Raw genomic sequence first — 21,664 nt, 5'->3', positions numbered from 1 at the left:
ACTTTTTAGGGAGCTGTGAGGGAGCAAAAATGTGGCCTGTCTGGTAGAGAGCTGGGAGGGAGCAAAAATGTGGACCCATTGTAGGTCCCTGAGGAGCGGATTGGAAAACATTGCACTAGGGTATATCCCAACCTCATGTCCCTTTCTGTTACCCCCCCTCCCCGCCCCCACGACTATGTCCAGAAAAATGAACAGAAAACAGAAAGATGGAGAGATGGGAAGCCCTTTACTGTACATCCAAACATTGCTCTTTATCCCAGAGCACAAAGTCTAACAGCTTAAACTAAAGAACAGAATGACGCCCTGTTAAATGTTCATATCTGTGCCCATTAAAAACATTCAAAAGCCAGGATAATTCCCAGAATAGTTTAAGTACAGCTCAGCCTTTGAACAGAAGTCAAGGACTTCAGCCTCTCTAATCTTCTGCTGGGATTCTGTTTGAGGTGAAAACTGGGCAGAAGGACACAGCTCTGTGCATCGTGATTGAACGTGCTGTCCTGACAGTTTTCTGCTCTTTGTACAAATGTACCAATAGATGTTTGCATGGACACTGTAACATTACACAATGACTCACCACACAAAATGCTCACCTGTCTCCATCGGAGGATGTAGTGGGTGATATGTGTGGATGGAGGGGCATTCCACTGGATGGGGTGCGAGTCGGGCTGGCTTCCCGACTCTGTGATGATCACCTGGACGGGACGATGGCTGCCTAGAGGAGGAACACAACCGCACATTTGTTTTCTGAAATCCATTTGTGCTCAGGGAGGTTCCAAATGTCCACAAATGACCGTGTAAATTTAGGGCAGCCATTACAGAAATCCAGTCCAGAGAACATTAGCAGTATGCCAGTCTTCGCTGGAGAGGCCAGCTTTGAAATACACTGCACCAAGTCGGAGTAGAAGCTGGAGGGAGATTTAACACGGCCGTGTGACATTTTTACGAGACAGAGGGAAAGAGAGCGCCCTCCCCTCAGGGTAGGCGCCATCGATACATCACAGGCTGCACGTTTTCTCTTGCCAAGGAAACTATCCTTCGACATTTCAGGAAGTTGGAAAAAGTCAAACGAGTTTCCCTTCCGCCGACAATGTTTTTGCAGTCAATTGCAAACAGAGTTTCTAAAATCACCCCCTTTTTGTGTATGAGAAATCATACCAGGTTATGCTTCTATAGGCTTCACAAGCAGAACAGGGTGGGGCAAAACCACCCTACCACCAGTAAGACGCAGTGCTGGTCTCAATTAAAATCAAAAAAGTCTGTTGCCAGGGTGTGCCGAACAGAGAGTTCCTCTGCTTCCTGGTGAGAGCCCTGAATCGTTCGGCTGAAGAGCTTCATGACATTCAGTCTACAGGACAGAATGCTCTCGCAGCTCTTCCTGTGCAGACTGAAAGAGAAAGTGGGCCCAGTCCTCTGCAGTGGTTATACCAAACAGCGTATTCTGTGTGATTAAACACCAGCCGAGAGGAGACCACTTGTGGAGCACAGGAGTGGGGTCATAAAGCCCTCCCTTGTTCACAAGACCGGCACCCTGCAGACGGCACCAGATGTCTAATAACAACAAACAGTCGGGGGGGGGGTGGGGGGGGTGGTCGTGGAGATGAGAGGAGCAAGGCAGAGTGGTGGGTCCTTCTGGTGGAAAAAAAAAACGGCAGCCAAAACATTTCCATTCACTAAAGGAGAACGCTGCTGACCTAATGGCGATTCTGCCCTGGTTACAAAGGGAGTGAATGGCAGGCGGCCAAACACGAGCAGCTCCATAGCCAGCCGTTTGCAGGGCCCGTGGCCCCCAGCACTCACCCGAGTCCTGAGGCTCGCAGCTCAGCTCTCCCAGCCCGTTGCCCTCGCAGTAGCACTTGTAGCGGATGCCGTGGATCATCTTTTCCCAAGAATCGCCGATCTGGTAGAAGACCCTGGTGTCTGGCTCCTGACACTGGTCTGAGGAATAACGGCAAGGGCCTCGATGACAGACTGCAATGGCTGCCCCAGTTTTATTGTGGAGATTAGAAACATGTACAGTAGGAGGTCAAAGTGGACATTCTGCCTATGCTGCTCTTTATAGAACCTCTTCATGAAAAGGTGCACTGAGCAGATATGAGGGAATCCAAAACATATTTTCCCCTTCCTTTTAGTCCAATGGGTTTCTGGGCCAACTTTCCACCATAAAAAAACATACGATTGTAGATGTTTACAATTTCTATACATCTCTTACAACTTATACAATATTAATTACAGTTATGCTGGTTAATTCAATCTTGCATATTATTTCAACTTTCAACTAGCAGAAATCCTCCTGAAAAAGCCACAGTGTGTAATATTCACAAACAAGTGGGTTGTCTGTGACTACAGCTGCAACACTTTTAAAAAAAAAGCAAAGGAATTCAATCAAAGAACCCGACCTCATTGTTGAAGGAACATGAATGGAAGGAAAGGACCCACCTTTAAACATTTAAAGACAATGCAGCTTAAGCAAGAGTGACTTAAACAGCTTTGTTTTTGTAATGTCACGACTCTAAACTGGGAAAAGCTCATGTCGCTGATGGTGATTATAATAGTGCGAGCCTGGAATGCAGACATGGAGAAGGAGAGCTGTGTGCACACTCACCGACGGCATCGCACTTCCAGCGCCCACGGCCTTGGCCAAAGCAGGTGCAGTTCATCATGTAGCCCTCATCATGACGCTTGTTAAACGTCTGGTTCACGTCGTACGTCTGCCCGTCCACGATGCACTGATCTGCAGGACATGGGGGGCAGTGGTGAGTCCTGGTGGGGGCAGAGCCACTGATTCTATCCACAGAATTACCTTCGCGTGGTTAGCCTCACAGTGTTAGCCTAAGGTGTTAGCCCTGTGGGGTTAGCCTTGTGACGTTAGCCTCAGGCTAACCCAGCAGCATTAGCCTTGCAACGTCAGATTCACGGTGTCAGCCCAACGGGGTTATACTTAAGGTGTTAGCCTCTCACCTCTGAGCTGTGAGTAAGCGATGCAGCTCCACTCGCCTCGTCCGTTCCCCAAGCAGGTACATAGCATCATATGACCCAGCACGTCATGCCGCTTGTCCCACTGGTTCCCGACACGGTACATCACGCCCTCACTGGTGGTGCAGACCTCCTCGTCAGCTGTGATGAATCGTACATGATTCTTCAGAGCGGGGAGTCACTTTCAGAGAGTCCAGCTAGCAAAATTGTACGCTGGAATTCAGTCATATGGAGAGCCATCCTTCCTCTAAATGCTCATCCTGGTAAGGGTAATGAGGGAGGGGGGTGCCTGGAGCCCATCATAGGCAGCACAAAGCAGAGCTACACCCTGGACATGGTGCCGGTCTAACACAGTGCACATATACCATCACACAGACTATACACAACTGAATGATGCAAATTAGCCTAACTGTACGTCTTTATGCCGCAGGAGAATTTCAGAGTACTTCCAGAAACCTCCTCATAAACAGTGTGGGCAGGATTCCGACTGAACCACCACACCACCATCTAATGTGAACCTAGATCCTATCACAGAACATAAAGGGCACAAGGCGGGAAAAACAATGAACAGGATGTCAGTCCACGACCAACCAGGGGCGAGTTACAGACAATAACCCAACTATACTGCATTTTGGAGGACTGTGAAGCCGGAGTTCTTGGGGGAAGCCAACGAATACGCAGAATATGATGTTTGTTAAACATCACAGTATTTCCAGTGAGGACAGACTGAGCTGTAGCCACGGGCACGGAGACTAACCGGCCATGGGGCAGAAGCCGAACTTGCGCTCCTCATCGTAGTTGGTGGTTGTGCCGCACCACTTCATGCCATCCCGACGTCCATCAGAGGTGCAATCTGTGTAGTTGCGTCCACTGTACAGGTAAGGGAACTGACAGAGGGCACCATTGGAGTTGCCTCCCCTGGTTTTCATCAGTGCTGTAGACAAAGTGGCTCAGTGGTCATATGGAGGGCAAAAGCAAGGGGTTACATGATATGTTAGCATTATACCGGAAGGCAATGTGCAATGGGAAGGATGGGTAACCCCCTCACCATTCTTCTCCGTACAGTAGGAGAATTTGTGGTCAGACTCATAGTCAGAGGAGGTGCTACACCACAACTGGCCATCAGTGCGTCCATCGGAGGTGCAGGAGTAGTAGGTCTTGCCCATGAACACGAAGGGGAAGACGCAGGGCTGGCCGTTTGAGTTTCCACCATATACCTGATTCTGGCCCTCTACACACACAAAGAGTGACAGGCTCACAAACACAGCAACAGCGACAAAAACTCCAACAGATCTTCATCCATTTTGCTTTGGAATTCAACAAGTTCTAAAAATAAGCAGGTAACCACGTGCCCAGTAAAAACAAAAATAACAGAGTAATTGTGCTTTGCTTCACATGCAGGCAGCGCAAATGCTGCGTCGTGAGAAACAGATCTTCAAAGGCACAGCCCCCCCCTCATTGTGTTGATTTTAGCAGAGGGACCCCCACAAAGGCAAACAGTGAAGGTTTGTACAAAGTCCCATGAGCGGGGGGGGGGACTGAGACCCCAGCAGGACTACTTACCCCACTCATCACAGCTGACACCGTTACCCAGACAGGTACACACCATCTGCTTGCTTCCCTGGGTCTTGATCCAGCGCATGCCCACATAGTAAGAGAGCCCAGACTCTGTCACACATGTGCCTTCGGTGGGTGGCACGGGGTGGGGCACTGGCTGGTAGACGGCCGGCTGAACGTTGGTCACCACGCGGGACCCGGTGCCTAGATCACACAGCAGTCACTCATGAATACACCGGAAAACGCAGTTAAAACCAGCAGTGACTGTGAAAACCTAAGGCCAACTAGCCTGCGTGCAAAGAGGCGAGCTTAAGCCATGCTGGAAGAGCTGCTGGGGAGGGCAAAGGAGGCTCTCACCGAGGCCGGTGTGCAGGGAGGCGTGCCGCTCGCACTTCCACTCCCCGCGCCCGTTACCCATGCACAGGCACTGCAGCACGTTGCCACGGGCGTCAGTCTTAGTCCAAGTGTCACCAATGCGGTAGGACAACCGCGTGTCCTGGTCATTACAGCGGTCTGCAAAGTCATAGTAGAGGATAAGAAGACATCAAATCGACGGTTCTGATGACGTAACCTCAGATCCGATAAGGCTTAAAGGTGACACTGCCTGAGGTTCTGCCTGGAACCTTCCATCCCCACGTTGCCTTGTTCGGAAGGCATTGCCTAACCCCCCCACCCTGAAGGTAGTTCATATTGACTTACCCACCAAGGAATACAAAACATGTTGGGAATGCAGTAGGTCATTTGCGGATTCTACTATCTACGATCCATAAGACATAAAGTCAAATTCATCACGTAGAATGAGGCATGACAGTTCTACAGCAGGGTTATTTTTCTGTTCCTCTGCAACTGCAGAAGGACCAACAGACAGATCTAAAGAAATCGGAGGCAGTGAGGTCATCAGGGCGTAACCAGAAAACTTCCATTTAAAGACAAAACAAGAAATCTGGCGAACGCTCAGAGGAAACGTGTGTTTGGCAGATTCCGCAACATTTCCATTCACTAAGAACCCAAATGAGAGAGGACCTCAGGTGAGAAGTGCATTGTGCAGTGAGTCATTATAAATACAAAGACATTCTTCAAGACATTTGAGCACAAAAATCTCGGCAAAGAGTGGAGACATAAGTCTCTTAAAAAACTGACCCAGAGAATATTTTAGAGGTGGCAATTTACATTAAAGCCAAGCTTTAATGTAACAGCCTTCTTAAATAATGGGAATGGACATATCTCACCAGCCAAAAGAATCTGACAAAAGCTATTCATCCCCCGTCATTAAACTGTTAAGTGTTTGCTTAACCTCTTCCGAAGGGTACAATCCTCATGTCGACATTTATTGATGGCTTTAATGTAAGAGCCATGACTGAGTATTTTACCGAGCGTGAAAAATGTGAAAGTAAAATGAAGTCCTGGTGGAAGAAGGTGGAGTTGCAGTTACAGAAAACTTGCAGTGTTCCTCACAGCTGGAAGGATTGAGAATTCTACACTACGATCTTGAGTGGTGCTCACTGTTCTCCGGCCAAAAGGGTGGTCCTTACTTCTAGAGGTGCAGGTGATGCGGCCATTGCCCTCTCCCAGGCAAGTGCAATCCATCATCATCCATCCCTGATAAGGCTTTTCCCAGGTTTCACCAACAACATAGGATGTGCCCGCCGAGTTGTCATAGCAACGCTCCGCTACAAAGAGAACAGAATATTGATTGTTCAACTTTGGACATGAGAAAATGATAACTGTTCTCTAATTCACCAGTGGAGTAGCTACTGTAGATATTCTGGGCCCACTGGCAAAATGTCAACTTTTGCCCCCCAATTTTACATATAATTTTGTGATTTCAAGGGGCCCTGTAACATGCTGGTCCCCTTGAATCTGCCAGGGTACCCATGGCCCTGCTGTGCCCCTGTCACACAAACGTAATACTGATTCCTGGAAAGGTATCTATTATTTGTCTGACCATATAGCTATTGCAAATGAAACATTGCAACAGGTCTGTGTTTATCTATGTGTCAGATTTCCTTGGTAGTCTGGGAATACACAGTCCAGTCAATATTTACAAAAAAGTAAAATATTTCCCAGCTTAGCAGAACAGTCTTTCTTAACAGGTCCCCAAAGAACTTTAGGTTACTCAGGGCAGGTGGACCAGCTGGGTAAATTTCATAACCATTTCCTTCCATAAAAAGTCACCTCTACATCACGTCATACCCTTCCTATGTGTGGAACTACTTTGGTAACACTTTACTTAAAGCCGTCAGCTATAATACACTATAGATATCTTCATAAAGCATTATAATGGTAGGTATAAGAATTAATAAAGCATTACAGCATCTTTTACTGAGTCATAAGGCATTGTAGTATCAATTCTAACATTTCATAATCTCCAGTGAAGCTCTTATCTATAATGCACTACATATACCCTCAGGATGCATTATAATGGTTGGTATAAGAATGAATAAAGCAGTAATAAGGCATTGTAGTGTTGATTATAACATTTCATAAGCTCCAATGAAGCTATTGTCTATAATACACCACAGATACCTTCATAATGCATTATAATGATTGGTATAAGAATTAAGCATGCTTTGTATTGCTTATAGTATCTATCTATCTATCTATCTATCTATCGATATCTATAGTGCATTAAAGGTGAGAGCTTCATAAAGAATTCATACTGCATAATAAAACGTGGCTATAATGTGTTACGCCTCTTCATAATTTTTTATAGCCATGTTTATAATGCTTTATGAATACAAAATGATGTGTTTTGAATGTGTTCATAGATTCTTACAGACGTGGCATTCTTAGGAAGTGCTACCACCACATGATATCAATCCTGCTTCTCACCAACAGGCTTGCAGGTCCATTCTCCCTTGCCGTTGCCCAGACAGACACATTCCAGCATGTAGCTTTCCGTTTCATGAAGCCTTCTCCATGTATCACCAATCTTGTAGGAATTCCCATCTTCGTGGCAACGATCTGACAGAAAGAGACAGTCCTTAAAAGCAGTACATCTGAAAATATGGGGCTATACAAACGAGTATGAATTGTGTGTACAGACACACGTGTGCATATTACTCCACTGACTTGCAATCGTGCAGCTAATTTTTCCCCGGTTTGAACCGATACATGTGCAGTCCCAGATCATCCCATCCTTGGGGCGCTCGTAGGTCTCTCCGACGCGATAGGACCGTCCATTTATTTTGTCATAACAGGTCTCTTCAGCTATGAGGAAAAAAAGGCCATAAAGCTGAGAACCAGAAACTTTTGGCAGGACTAGACTTTAAAATGACAAACCTGTAGGAAATCATTCCAAGCTCTTGAAAATTAAATTTGCGTCATTCTTCCAAAAGGACAGAATTTATGATCCAGCAAAGTCTGAGAAAAATTAGATCACACTGGAAATATCCCTCGGTGTAGCATTTGCGATGACTTACAGACTAAGCTGTAACTTGGGTGAGAACCACTTGCATTGACTACAGTTTGCATTGCTGTGATGGAAATGCAAGCTCACCTTCAGGTTTGGTTTTACATTTTATTCCTGCAGCTCCATGACAAGCGCAGAGCAACGTACTGCCCAGATAGGGCCGCTCCCACTGGTCGTTAACTCTATAATATCGACCGTTTTCATCGCATAAGTCTACAGGGAAAAAGTCAATGAAAATAATGAATTGCCATATAGATCTCTATTAAAAAATCTCTCTATAAAATTACTAGAAAATACGAAACTCATATTCATCCATTTCTAAAATCAAAAATAACTACAGGTCGGATGAAGTAGAGGGTGAATTTGCTTAAGTGAACAGCAATAGCCTATTACACAATAACACCCGCGAACACAACAACTTATAATAATAAGAAGAATGTAATGTTCTGCGCATTTGTAACTGGTTAAAACAAAATGAAACAGTACCAAACGGCTTAGTCAGGTCTTTAACTCACCTTGCGATGTATCGGCTACCGGGTAGACCCGTTCTTGCGCTTGCCGTTTGCTTCTGCCCGATCTCTTCGGCATAGAATAGACAGCGCTGCTGAAGCACAGCGCCAGCAGCAGCACGGCCGCTGCACTACCTGTCATTTTGAAAACTGCGGGGGAAATAAGTCGAAAGAACAAAAGCTTAGGGTTTTAAGCGTGGATAAGATTAATAAAAATAAATAAATAAAAATAAAGAGAGAAAGCGGAGAGCTTGTAGTTACGGAGGCTGTCGTAGCTCTTCCTGCCCCAGAGCTGTTTTGGCTGCGTTCCCGACCTGCCTTCCAGCCTCCGCCGTGCAGCCTTACTCAATAGGACTAGCGCAACCCCGAAGAGCGGCTTTATTCCGTGACAAACCCACCGTATGCGGGAGGAGGTCCCTGAGCTACGCGCGTCTTAAACGTCGGTCAATTAAGTTCGACTAGCGAATAAATTAACGTGGGCTTACCATCATTTTTTTTTAAGATCGCGCGTTTTATTTTACTTGTATAAAGCCACAAAAGAAACGCAATCCTTCGCAATATTCCCTAAATTGCTAAAACATACAGTCTGCTGCAATAAAAAACCGGGTGACACATTTAGCCACTTAAACATTTCCATCGGGGTGGCGTAACGCTAACATCTGTCCATCTACCATATACCCATCAATACATCCTCAAACCAATTTTGTAGGAGTGCATGTACTGTATATTAAACATAGATGTTATATTCGATTTTTCTCTGGTATTTAATGGAAGTACTTAATTGCCCCGTTAAATACCCCAGTAACAACTTGGTGGAAAAATGCCACCGGGAAAAAATAAAAATAAAATCTCAGTCTTAGAATATATGTATGAATTTGGGGGGAAATCTAAAGGGGGGAGATAATCTCTCCCTCAGGGAGATAATATTGCAGTATAACTTTTATGTGTGTTTATGTTCTGCTGTACCTCAAATGAGTTATCTGGACAGTAATCCACAAGAACTTGACTGGATTGTATCAGGCATAAATCTGGTGCTAAATGTAATATTCCACTAAACCTGCAAGACTTTATCTCTCAAGGCTGAAGGTTCTGGCATGGCTTTCGTCAGCAAAGGCCTGCATTTTATCTTTTTTTCAGGCATAAATATAAACATTCTTGTTCTGATGAGATACAAACATTCTGTAAAACACGCCATGGAGTAATACTCACTTCTTCTAAGGATACTTTTGCTCTGGTTTTATATATATACACATATTACATCTGTGGATGTTTTCCCATCCTATATATGCCTTTGCAAGGGGCATCCAAGCTTTTCAGTGCTAAATGAATTGCAATATAGTTATGCTCCATGTCAGTCTCACCGAATAAAATTCATAACAGGAGGTTCACTTCAATAGGCTACTGCTTTGTGCTGCAGTTGTGAATAAATTAATACATAAATCATGTCTTTTCTGAATGCTTCAGATCGTTGTACTCCTTATCCACATCACATTTTTTTCAGTCATTATGGGAGTTGTCATGACATCATGCAGGGCAAAAAAACACGGAATGCTGGGTGAATCTAATGGAGAACATACCTCACTGACTTCAGATAGATGAATCCAGAAAAGCGTACATACATCTATTTCACCTAAATGTCCTAAATTCATTTCACCAGTCAGATAAGATAAAGGTAGTATATTTAGTACATTTGTCAATGCATATAGTAGCCAGTTTTCCAGTTTTAGGGTTACAGTGATCTGAGGATCACCGAACATTAGGGTTCATTTTTTTGCAATCTCCAATAAACCTGAATAACATGTTTTTGGGTTGGGGGTGAAACTACAGTTTCCCCAAAAAATTCAGAGAATGTATACAAAGCAAGGCATTGCTACCCACTGAATATGCTACACGAGTGCAGATAGGACATGGCATATATTTCACCCATGTTGATGGATGGGTGACACCAACAGAACCTACAAGGCTTCTGTGGATGAATAATCAATATCAAATAGATATGGAGACTCTGAGTAAATTGAGAGTAAATTGCCCCAGAATCTATCCAGATTCCTAAAAATGCCTTTGATTTATTAAACAAACTGTGTGATTTCCTTAGAGAAGAATGCAAAGGATTCCAAAGAATTCCAAAGGATTTACATAGAAAAGAATCTTAGACTATTCCACCTCGAAATTATAGAGCAGCATCAATATTACAACGATGTGAGAGACTAAATGTTAATATACTGTACACTCAGTGGGCAGTTTTTGAGGTACATCAGATTAATGCGAACAGCCTGCTTCTCCAAACAATGAACCATGTGGCTGCAACTGAATGCATACAGTAAAGAGGTCAAGATGTCTATTTGCTGTTTGGCTCAGCTTTAGAATGGCTAAGATGCACGATCTAAGCTAGTTTGAATGCAGTGTGATTGTTGAAGCCAGAAGTGGTTCCAGCATCTTAGAAACAGCCACCTTCCTGAGATTTTCACATGATAATACAGTGCCTATAATTTACAGAATATGGTGCCATATACAAAAAAACATTCAATTAGCAGCAGGTGGGCAAAAACTATAGGCAAAAACAACTTGTTATTGAGAGCAGTCTGAGGAGAATGGTCAGACTAATTAAAAATAACAGCTCAGGACAACAGTGGTGTTCAGGAATGGCTTCTCTGAACACACAACTGAAACACAGTTCAATAGTGGTTATGGAAGCTGATCCTACCCTTTACTAGCTAGGTACCCTGTAGTAGCTGAATATCCAATAAAGTGTCCATTGGGGTAGTTTTAATTAGGTTGAATATTTGTTATCAATTATGATGAATAAATTATTTAAATACAGTTTAGAACTAGAGTTAAAAGTTTCAATAACTTAGGATTTGAATCTGGATTTGCTACATTAGACCTTGAAAATAATATAGCAGTCAAGAAGATTTTCTATCATGGACTCCGGAAGGAAGTAATATCTCTTTCTTATCAGAAGCCAACACCATATCTGGCAACCCTGCTGAACATGCTGTCCTCAGGACAAGCGGGATGCACATAGAAGCCTATAATCATTGCATCGCTCCCTAAACCTGTGAGCTCATCCCCCAGGGGAGGAGGGTGTGGTGCTGCTACAACCCCCATCAAGTTAATTAGTTTGCCTGCTCTGGACCAGGGCCAGTCCAGCTGGATTTTTTAGCTAGCATACATGTATAAGATTCAATGTCTAAGCCAAAAATACCATCGATCTGAGGAGAAGTGAAGAACCCAGAGTGAGCTTGGATACAGTGTGTTTCTAATTTTTGTACCCAGCAATCTGACTTTGGCTATAAAAGCTCAGAGAAAGAAAGATTATTAAGAGTAAAGTCGAATCGTAGTGGGAGAAGTCCAAATTAACCAAGCTTGCAAAGTTCGTTCTTTAAAGTCCACAAACATCCTGTACTGGTGCACATATTACTCATGGGTAACATTTAAAAATCTAGTAGGGAGTACAAATCAGGCTTGAGATATCCAGGCTTGGTTTTGGTGCAATTTAGTAATATCAGTCCATCTCTAACTTTAATCATTCTGGCAGACTTCCTTTTCCTGGCCATGAAGGCATCCTAAAAAACCACACTGTAATGGGAAATAAAGCATAAAAATAAAAGAAGGGTTACATGCATTCACATATTTACTCTTTAACATGTAATTTACGTGTCATGTATTTGCTTGTATTAATGCAGACATTCTTTGTGGACAGACTTTGCTAAAATAAATTAATTGTGAATATAATCATCTCGATCTGCTGTAACAAGCCAAGGTTAGTCATATTCTGTGCTATTACTGCTTCCATTTTGGGTCTTGCATACTTTTAGGATTCTTTACCTTTAGGATTGTCCTTGTAAATAATAGCCGAGTCCCGACTTATTAAATAACCAGTCTTCAGACATCCTTGGGGTAGGTTTCCTGTGTTTATCATGCAGAATGTGGGTTATTGCTCTGATCCCTGGGACACAGTCTGACTTATTTACTGCAGGACACTGCAAAAGGAGGTCAGTCAACAAATGGGAGGAGTTTATTTGCTGTGTGGGTGGAGACAGGGTGGATGATATTTAAATTTCATGTGCATTAGAAGAGATGGGCAGTGAGACGTCTTGCAATAGATGCAAGAGACAAGCCAGGGAGGTTAAATGGCAAATACATTCACTATACATCTGCACCCTCTACATCCTTAACTGGACTACACCTTTTTCTAGTGTTCATTTATTGTAGTTTTTCAAATAAAGCACAGTTAATAGAAAGGACACCATCGACTAAAATATTTATCCTTTTGTGCTTCTGAGCACTGCATGCAAATTTTCATGTTGAATAAATATTTATGCAAAACTGTTAAACTGATTTAACTCTCTTTGCAACTGTGTGAGCTGGACTCGTGCGTACAATGCTTGCACAAGTATTAATTACACTCACTCTTTAATTACACTCTGAAAGACAGAAGACTCTTACTTCACATTTCGGAAGATTTCAGAAGAAATAATTTCTGTTTTCTCCTGGACCATAATATTCTTTGCAGTCCTCAAAAAACTTGTTTCCAGAAGGAAAATCTGTGAAGTCAGGGAAAGGGCGGTATCCATGGAAACTTGGTGAGAAACAAATGGTGAGGAGTCCAGGAACATAAGTGTTGTAGCACTTTCCCGAACAAGTTAGGACACTGGGAGTACTGGAAGTCATTACTGGTGGAAGCCCATCATAGGAATTGAAATTACATAGAAATAGCAATAGAAAATATTGTTTTGTCTTTTGCTTTTCCCAGGTAGCACAGTGCACAAGGTTGGAGTAAAACGCAGATGGAATGGCAATGCATTACACGGCACAACAATCATGCATTGTAGATTTGACTTGAACCCCCAAAATTACTGGCCACTGAGCCACCATGCTGTGCTATATCTGTGTGTGTGTGTGTTATATATAGATACACATACACACACACACACACACACACACATACATAATGCAATTATGACCCCTAACAATGGAATTTACAATTTACATATTCCAAAGCTTCTTATTAACTTTTTTTTCTTATAGAATATGTTCATAAATAAAGGGTCAATTCCTACTCAGTCCCTCAAAGCTTATGAATTTTACTTAATGGGACCAGATGGAAAGAAGAGACTTTGCCTTAAAACTGTTTCAAAATAATGACCATGACTCTATTCAGAGTACAACGTGATTTCTCTGCTTGATATGGATGTCTGACTTCGGTAGGATGGCATTCTTCCAGAACTCTCTGTCCTCTGTTTGGGTCTTCCAGCTTCCCAAAGAAAGATACACACAAAGACATACATACACACACACACACACACACACACACACATGTAGGGTATACATATCCTTATGGGGACCGCTCATTCATTTCAATGGGAAAAATGCTAACCCTAACTATGACAACCGTAACCCCTACCCTGCCCTAACCATAACCAAGAGTTTTTGCATTTTTAGTTTTTTCATAGCAGTCACCGATTTTTATAAAATAGAGTTTTCCCTTATGGGGACCAGGAAACCGGTCCCCATAAGGGAAAAAAACGGATATTTATCACGTTATGGGGACATTATGTCCCCATAAGGATAGGTAAACCCGTGCACACACGCACACACACACACACACACAATATGGTGAGTTAACTTGGTCTTATTTTGAATGGAATGTTTAATGGGATGACTTAGTGAGTAGCATTGTAGTCTCATATCCAAAGTGCTGCGAGTGTCATTCCTGTTCATAATCAGTGAGTGGGGTTTAACTCTTTCTCATATGTTTGTGTAATTTTCCCCATAAACTGAAAAAACATGTTATTAGGTAGATTGGTGCTGAAGTCCCATATGAAGATCACCCTCTGTTTCATTACAACCTTTTATTTACAACCTATTACAGGTGCTCACCATACGCTCCTGCAGACCCTAACAAGTAGGCCTACTGTACCTTTCTTTTTCGCCCATCGGTGTAAGGTTTGATGCCAAGTGAAAATGCCTGCTCCAATTCTCAAGAAAAGGTCTATGGAACACCAGTAGTAATTTGCCACTCCTGAAAAGGATAGATATGGATTGTTTTGGTCTGTCTGCATGTTTGAAGAGCGAAATCAAGCCCTGGCTTTGGAGACATTAGGGCTTCTTCACCATCATTTGACAGCATTCGCTAATCTTATACAAACAACATCTGGAATTTAGGTTCTGAGTAACTCACCCATTGAAAAATATTGACCTCGTCTTGGTCTCCTCAGGAGAGCTATGGCATGACGTCATGGTTCAGTATTCCCTTATTTGATCAGGCATCTTTTAACACAATACAAGCAATCACATCCTGTGCTGCACTTTTAAACAGATGGCTTCTCAAATTCCGCTACATTTTCAGCATTCCTCTTTGACATCATCCTTAAGGGAGAGCAGTCAAACCATGTCTTTATGAATACAGGCACTCCTGCTAGTGGTAATTATTTACACAGCCAGACCCTGTGAGTTATGTACATGCAGTCATACTAATAGTTAGGGTCTTGAATATACTCCAGTATGCCAGGGTTAGAAGAAAGCATCGCTATGGTGGCCAACCAGAGGGTGTCCCACAGAAGCACGACGCTTGCCCTGGGTGAGTCACTCATTCCTGTCTAGACAGGGAATCTGGCTTTGTTTGGGCCTAGGCAGGGGTGATCTGGAGTGCATGCATCAGAATGGGCTCTACTGCAGGTGCCCTGGTGGAGAAGTGGAACATCAGACCCTCTTAACCTTCTGAACTTCAGGGAATTTATGGAAATCTGTATGTTGACTTACAAACGATAGTTGAATAATATAATAACATTATGTTTTTGTAACACTGTAAAAGCTATTCCTTCTCAAAGTAGGTGTCTGTGTTTTATGTTTCTCTGTGTGTCTAAGGATTAATCAGGAATAAAAGACTTCATGGTTATTCACACATTGTTTGCAGAACTTCATCATTATCCTATGCAGATGTGTGCTTGGAGTTGCTTTATAATCATATAAAGTGGATTGTGAGTGGAATTTTGTGTAAATGGGAATTGCTTTTTCTTTACTTTCAGCCGAGAGAACATTGGGCAGTGTCATTATAACAATTTCCATTGTTCGGTGACAAGACAGTGTTAGTGGTTAAAAGCCAGACAGTTATGCAAAATGTATATCCTTCAGCCAGATACTTAAGTGGAATTGGTTCCCATAATCATAATTTAATAAAAAATTTGTGGTATATGCGAATGGAGGAAGTCATGACATAAAAAGGCATTTGCTAACCAAAAAAAGACAGACAAGTGATAGAAAATATAAACCCATCAGTATTTATATATACATCTACAATGCATAGATCATTATTGTAGTTAAAGGTATATTTGCGTCATATTTCTGTGAAAGACAGTAAAGATCTGAAATCAGGTCAGTTCATTTATAATGCACATTTAAAAACACAAATTGTTAATCAGCAGGTATACAAGGACATATCATAAAGAGAAAGAAACACAATAATAGTGAATTAAAAACAACCTTATTGTTGTGTGCGGTGAGCGAGCGAGCCGGGAAACAGGCGAGGCAAGCCGAGAATGCAGGCAAACGGGGTTTATTCGGGCGGACAGGACCAAGACAGCGACAAACATCAATGACGGATCTGGGGTAACAGACTCAGACGCGGACTAAATACAGCAGACAAGCCAAACTAACAAGGAACAGCTGGGCACGATCGGGAAAGCACACGTGGATAATGAGGGGGCGTGGCACACACCAGGAGCGGACGGAGCAGGGCGTGACAGAACCCCCCCCCAAAGGCGCGCACGGAGAGAGGAGGCGACGGACGAGACGAGACCGGGGAACAGGACCTGAAAGACAAAACCAAAAACCATCAACGAAGAACAGGGAACAAGACCGAAACACAGAACAAGAACAAGGACGAAACGAAAGACAGGACCCGACAAAGAACAGGAAACGCGGACAGGCAGACAGAGAAAGGAGACACAGAGGGGACAGAAAACGGAGGAACAACAGGGCGAGGAGTGAACACAGGAGACACCGAGGGACGAGGAGCAAAGACAGGCGGGACAAAGGGACCAGAAGGGAACGGAGGAGACACAGAGGGACGAGGAGCAGAAACAGGCGGGACGGAGGGAAAGGGAGGAGGAGCCAGGGGAGCCCAAGGGAACCCAGGCGGGCGAGGGAAGGCAGCCGCAGGGGCCGCAGGCGGAAGGGAGGCCGGAGCAGAAGGGGACCACACAGGGGACAAGGAGACAGACGGAGGGACCGACAAAGGAAACGAGGAGGGAGCAGGAGGGAACACCGGCGCAGGCAGGCAAAAGGGGGAAGCCGCAGCAGGCGGAGGCACAGCCGGAGCCAGGGAAGGCGCCGTCCGACGCCCAGCCGAAGCGGGGGGGCCCGGAGGCGGCCGACGAGGCGCCGACGGAGAGACCGCAGGCGGGCGACGAGGCACCGGAGGGGGACCCGGAGGCGACAGCCGAACCGGAGCCGCAGGACCCGCAGGCAGCCACCGAGCCACGGCCAGGGGGCGCACGGGCGAGCCAGGGGGCAGGGAGGGCGGGACCCGGACCCGACGTTTGTGTCCCCTCCCTTTGCTGGACACAGACAGGCGGGCCTGCCGGGCTTCTCCTCTCAGGGGCACCGGTGTAGGAGACCGGTGCCCACCTGGGTCGGGGGAACCCAGCAATTGGATCCCCGAGGGGTCCCACTCAAGGTCCCCCACGGGGACAGGAGTCAGAGTCTCAGGCGGGACCCCGGGCGTGGCCGTTGCAGCCGGCGGAGCCACAGGCGAGCAGGGCTGGACAGGCAAGCAGGGCTGGACCGGCGAGTGGCCAACAGGGGCTGCCGCGGGCAGAGCAGCGGCAGCAGCCGGCGATCCAGCCGGAGGCAAGACAGGCGAGACGGGCGGGTCAGGCGAGACGGGCGAGCGGTCAACCGGGGGCACCGCAGGCAGAGCAGGGGCCACTGCAGGCGCCTCGAGCATGCGGTCAGTAGGGGGCGCCGCAGCGGGCGCCGCCATCACGCGGCCAGCAGGGGGCGCCGCAGCGGGCGTGGCTGCTGGTGAGCAGGGCAGGATGGGCAGGTCAGGCGAGCAGGGCAGGACGGGCAGGTCAGGAGCCGGCAGGACAGGCGAGACGGGCAGGACGGGCAGGTCAGGAGCCGGCAGGACGGGCGAGACAGGCAGGTCAAGAGCCGGCTGGACAGGCAGTTCAGGAGCCGGCTGGACGGACGAGACAGGCAGGACCGGCGAGCAGGGCTGGCCGGACAGGACAGGCGAGACGGGCAGGACCGGCGAGCAGGGCTGGCCGGACAGGACAGGCGAGACGGGCAGGACCGGCGAGCAGGGCTGGCCGGACAGGACAGGCGAGACGGGCAGGACCGGCGAGCAGGGCTGGCCGGACAGGACAGGCGAGACGGGCAGGACCGGCGAGCAGGGCTGGCCGGACAGGACAGGCGAGTGGACAGCAAGGGGCGCTGTGGGCGAGCATGGCTGGCCGGACTGGACGGGCAGGTCAGGCGAGACGGGCTTGGGCATGCGGCCAGCAGGGGGCGCCTCTGCGGGCACCTCGGGCGTGCGGCCAGCAGGGGGCGCTGCAGGGGGCGCCGCCATCACGTGGCCAGCAAGGGGCACCTTGGGTGTGCGGCCCGCAGGGGGCGCCTCGTCAGGCACTGCAGTCATTTGGCCAGCAGGGGGCGCCGCAGCGGGCGCCGCCAGCACGCAGCCAGCAGGGGGCACCGCGGCGGGTGCCGCAGCCAGAGTGGTGGCAGCTGCAGGGACTGCAGGCAGAGCAGGCAGGACAGGCGGGTCGGGCTGGACAGGCGGGTCAAGGGGTGCTGCAGGCAGATCGGCGGCGGCAGCTGGCAGCGCAGCCGCGGGCAGATCGGCGGCGGCAGCTGCAGGCAGCGCAGCCGCGGGCAGATCGGCGGCGGCAGCTGCAGGCAGCGCAGCCGCGGGCAGATCGGCGGCGGCAGCTGCAGGCAGCGCAGCCGCGGGCAGATCGGCGGCGGCAGCTGCAGGCAGCGCAGCCGCGGGCAGAGAGGCGGCAGCTGCAGGCAGCGCAGCCGCGGGCAGAGAGGCGGCAGCTGCAGGCAGCGCAGCCGCGGGCAGAGAGGCGGCAGCTGCAGGCAGCGCAGCCGCGGGCAGAGAGGCGGCAGCTGCAGCAGGCGGCGCAGCCGCGGGCAGTGCGGCGTCAGCATCAGCAGGCGCTGTTGCTGCAGGCGGTGCAGCGGCGGTGTCATCCCAGGCGGGGAGTAAGGAGCAAGCCCCCAAGAAGAGCGTCGGGGCGGCTGCTTCTCCTTTCCCCTTCCGCTTCTTTTTCTTCTTGCGGCTGGGGGATGACGATGGAGGCGGGGTTGCCACAGGGAGCGTGAGCGGCTGGAGCCGCTTCTCTGTTACCCCCTCGACGAGCCGCCGGAGGTTCTCTCGAACCTCCGCCATGACAGGCGCTGCGGTGAGCGGCGTGACCTCCTGGAGGAGGGTCCCGCTCGTGCTGGCTAACACCAGCAGTCCGGAGTCCTCCCGGACCTCCGGCTGGTGGAGCCAGTAGAGCACCTCGTGGAGCAGGTCGACGCGTTGATCGTCGACCTGCGGAGGTGCGTTGGAGAGATCCGTCATTCTGTTGTGTGCGGTGAGCGAGCGAGCCGGGAAACAGGCGAGGCAAGCCGAGAATGCAGGCAAACGGGGTTTATTCGGGCGGACAGGACCAAGACAGCGACAAACATCAATGACGGATCTGGGGTAACAGACTCAGACGCGGACTAAATACAGCAGACAAGCCAAACTAACAAGGAACAGCTGGGCACGATCGGGAAAGCACACGTGGATAATGAGGGGGCGTGGCACACACCAGGAGCGGACGGAGCAGGGCGTGACACTTATCACATTGTAACCATCAGCTGCTTCAAATGTTAAAGAGTAAAATATATTTTCAATCTTAATTTATATATAGAAAGGACAGAGTCATTCTGACGATGAGCAGCCATAGTATGAAAACAGTTCTGCTAAATCCATTTTTATTGTTTGATACTGTAAGTGGTTTCCCTGTGCTGGCACATTTTGTTATCTTTCTTTGCCAGAGGTCAGAGTCATGTTTGCACTGAGTTAGAAGTTTGTGGTGAAAAATAAATTTTGAACAGAACTGATCAATAGTCAGTCACAGTGTATAAATTAAAAGTTTCTTAAATGAATGAGAAATACTGTACATATTATGCGTTGATGTTTTGCTGTTGCTCTTTAGAAACTTCAAGAAAAACTTGTGATATGTTATTATGTAAAACATGCGCAAAGGAAATTAATACATTGAATAAACTTAGTGGTGAATCCCTTTGCTTTCACAGAGAGTCTACATTCTACACTTCAGACCAAGCAAGCATTGATTTAGTGAGCTGGGTGTGACCCAGAGAGCTGGCACCATTTACCACAGGATACTTTGTGGATACTTTGTGTCAGTGATGAACACCAAATTAGCTCTGAAAGGAACATTTCATTGATGGAGAACCCTCGTCTTTAGGATGTGAATGTTTTCATGCATTTCCGTTATATTTTGGGTGCCATAAATGTATTGAACAGAAAACAGATCTCTCAGAATGTAAGAACAGATAGAATGTTATTTCTCATCATTGATGCACTCCAAATAAAAGAAGTTGCTACTGCCTTTAACTGGAAATGTCTCAGTTAAATGATAGAATGATGGGAAGAACAGGGTAAACAGCAACAATGACTCCCAATGTGAATCTGGATTGCCAGAATCTTTTCTTATTACATATTGCATTGTATAGAAGTTTACCAAATCATACGTTGCTATTTACTAAGGTAATTATGCTACATAGATACAGGTCACAACAACAGTATCCATTTAGGGACATGCAGTGCCAGTTAAATTCCTGAGACAGTTTTCAACTTCCATTACATGACTAATTGCAGCTCACAAATCTGGAGCTCTAGATTTTATAAGGTAGTACAAAACAAATGGATAACTCCCTATTTCCTTTCCATATGGGTCTTTGCCAGGAGTGAAATAAGCCAGAAGACAACATGAAATGGTCTTCGGCTGCTTGCAAATGATGCATCTCTTTCTTGATTGTGAAATGCCTGGAGGATTATGGCTATCAGACGGCTCCCATCTGCACAGACAGCTAGGATCAAGGAAAAGTTCAGTCTATATGTGAAAAAAAAGATCCTTCTTATTGAATTATAAAACCAGGCTTCTGTTGCCTTTAGTTTCTGTCTCTTTACTTACCACATGAATGAGCAAGTAAATCCTCCACATGACATCATTTTTATTTTGCATGAATTTTGAATGTTGAATTTTCAAAGTTCGACATTTAAAATTTGGTCTTGAATGATGCTGGGGACCAGCGATGACATCATCAAGATGCTGCAAAAGTAAAAGACAGATCAGTAACAATGTCAAGAGCAGAATGGGCACTATTATATATGAGGCTGTGGATTCAGTTCCTGTAATGAAGTAAACACAGCCCTATGAATGAAAGGCTTAAAATGGGAAGTGAGGAAGCAACACTCAGTATCTCCAAAGCCACTTAAAGGGCTCTGACTGTTAGTTTGGTGAAATACCAAGGTGCTTAACAGCTCTGTCAAATAAACATGCAGCAGCCAGACAGGATGTTGGCTTTTAGTGGCAGCAAGAACACGTCCCATATTTGTAGCTCTTATGATTAATCAGCCTGTGTTCCTGAGCAGGTTTCTGGACCTTAGTTTTGTTTTCCCGAAAGTTACACCCACATATAACTGACCCGTCTCCCACATCAAAGACATTATGCTTTTTTTTATATATTATTCTCAATGTTTTTGCGTTTTGCTTCTCCATTTTTTTCCCCAAAGTAAAAGTGGATATTAAAACAAACCATAAAATAACACTTCAGAGCAGTAAACCTAAAAAGGAAACTGCAAACTTACGCAGTAATTAAAGTTATGTGTCCCAATCATAATGTTAAGATATTATTATTGCTAACCCCACAGTCATACACTCTATAAGTCAATAGCACTGGCCAGTCTGTGTATAAGATTCCCTGCATCCCTCATTTGGGAATGTGGTGCTTCTCTCGCCATTGCCTGCCTTCGTTTGGAATTATCCACTGAGTTTATGGAGTGACTCACAGTTTGTCAACGGTCCACAGTCAGCTCCAGTTACATCCACTGCCACCCATCATATATGGAGAACACATCAAACATATCGTAAAGATATATAAGGACCAGCTTTGGTCAAGTCAGTTTTACCATGCTTTG

At 46.2% G+C, this 21,664-nt stretch overlaps 1 protein-coding gene across 2 annotated transcripts in view; it reads right to left on the bottom strand.

The window, feature by feature from the left end:
* Window positions 1–8,868, bottom strand: part of LOC111840678 (fibronectin) — a 28,933-nt gene extending 20,065 nt beyond the window's left edge. For both annotated transcript variants that reach the window (XM_072714840.1, XM_072714838.1), the window contains exons 1-14: window positions 8,713–8,868; window positions 8,458–8,601; window positions 8,030–8,155; window positions 7,603–7,740; window positions 7,363–7,494; window positions 6,063–6,200; window positions 4,888–5,043; window positions 4,537–4,734; window positions 4,022–4,204; window positions 3,731–3,907; window positions 2,959–3,114; window positions 2,603–2,731; window positions 1,798–1,935; window positions 591–712 (exon numbers count right to left, since the gene is read on the bottom strand). In XM_072714840.1, the coding sequence (XP_072570941.1) occupies window positions 591–712; window positions 1,798–1,935; window positions 2,603–2,731; window positions 2,959–3,114; window positions 3,731–3,907; window positions 4,022–4,204; window positions 4,537–4,734; window positions 4,888–5,043; window positions 6,063–6,200; window positions 7,363–7,494; window positions 7,603–7,740; window positions 8,030–8,155; window positions 8,458–8,593 (1,929 nt within the window). In that variant the 5' untranslated portion in view covers window positions 8,594–8,601; window positions 8,713–8,868. The remainder of the gene's footprint in view (window positions 1–590; window positions 713–1,797; window positions 1,936–2,602; window positions 2,732–2,958; window positions 3,115–3,730; window positions 3,908–4,021; window positions 4,205–4,536; window positions 4,735–4,887; window positions 5,044–6,062; window positions 6,201–7,362; window positions 7,495–7,602; window positions 7,741–8,029; window positions 8,156–8,457; window positions 8,602–8,712) is intronic.
* Window positions 8,869–21,664: the final 12,796 nt, after the last annotated feature.

This window comes from Paramormyrops kingsleyae, chromosome 1 (genome assembly GCF_048594095.1).
Source record: "Paramormyrops kingsleyae isolate MSU_618 chromosome 1, PKINGS_0.4, whole genome shotgun sequence".
NCBI classification, from domain to species: domain Eukaryota; kingdom Metazoa; phylum Chordata; class Actinopteri; order Osteoglossiformes; family Mormyridae; genus Paramormyrops; species Paramormyrops kingsleyae.
This window is presented reverse-complemented; position numbering and strand designations above follow the sequence as displayed.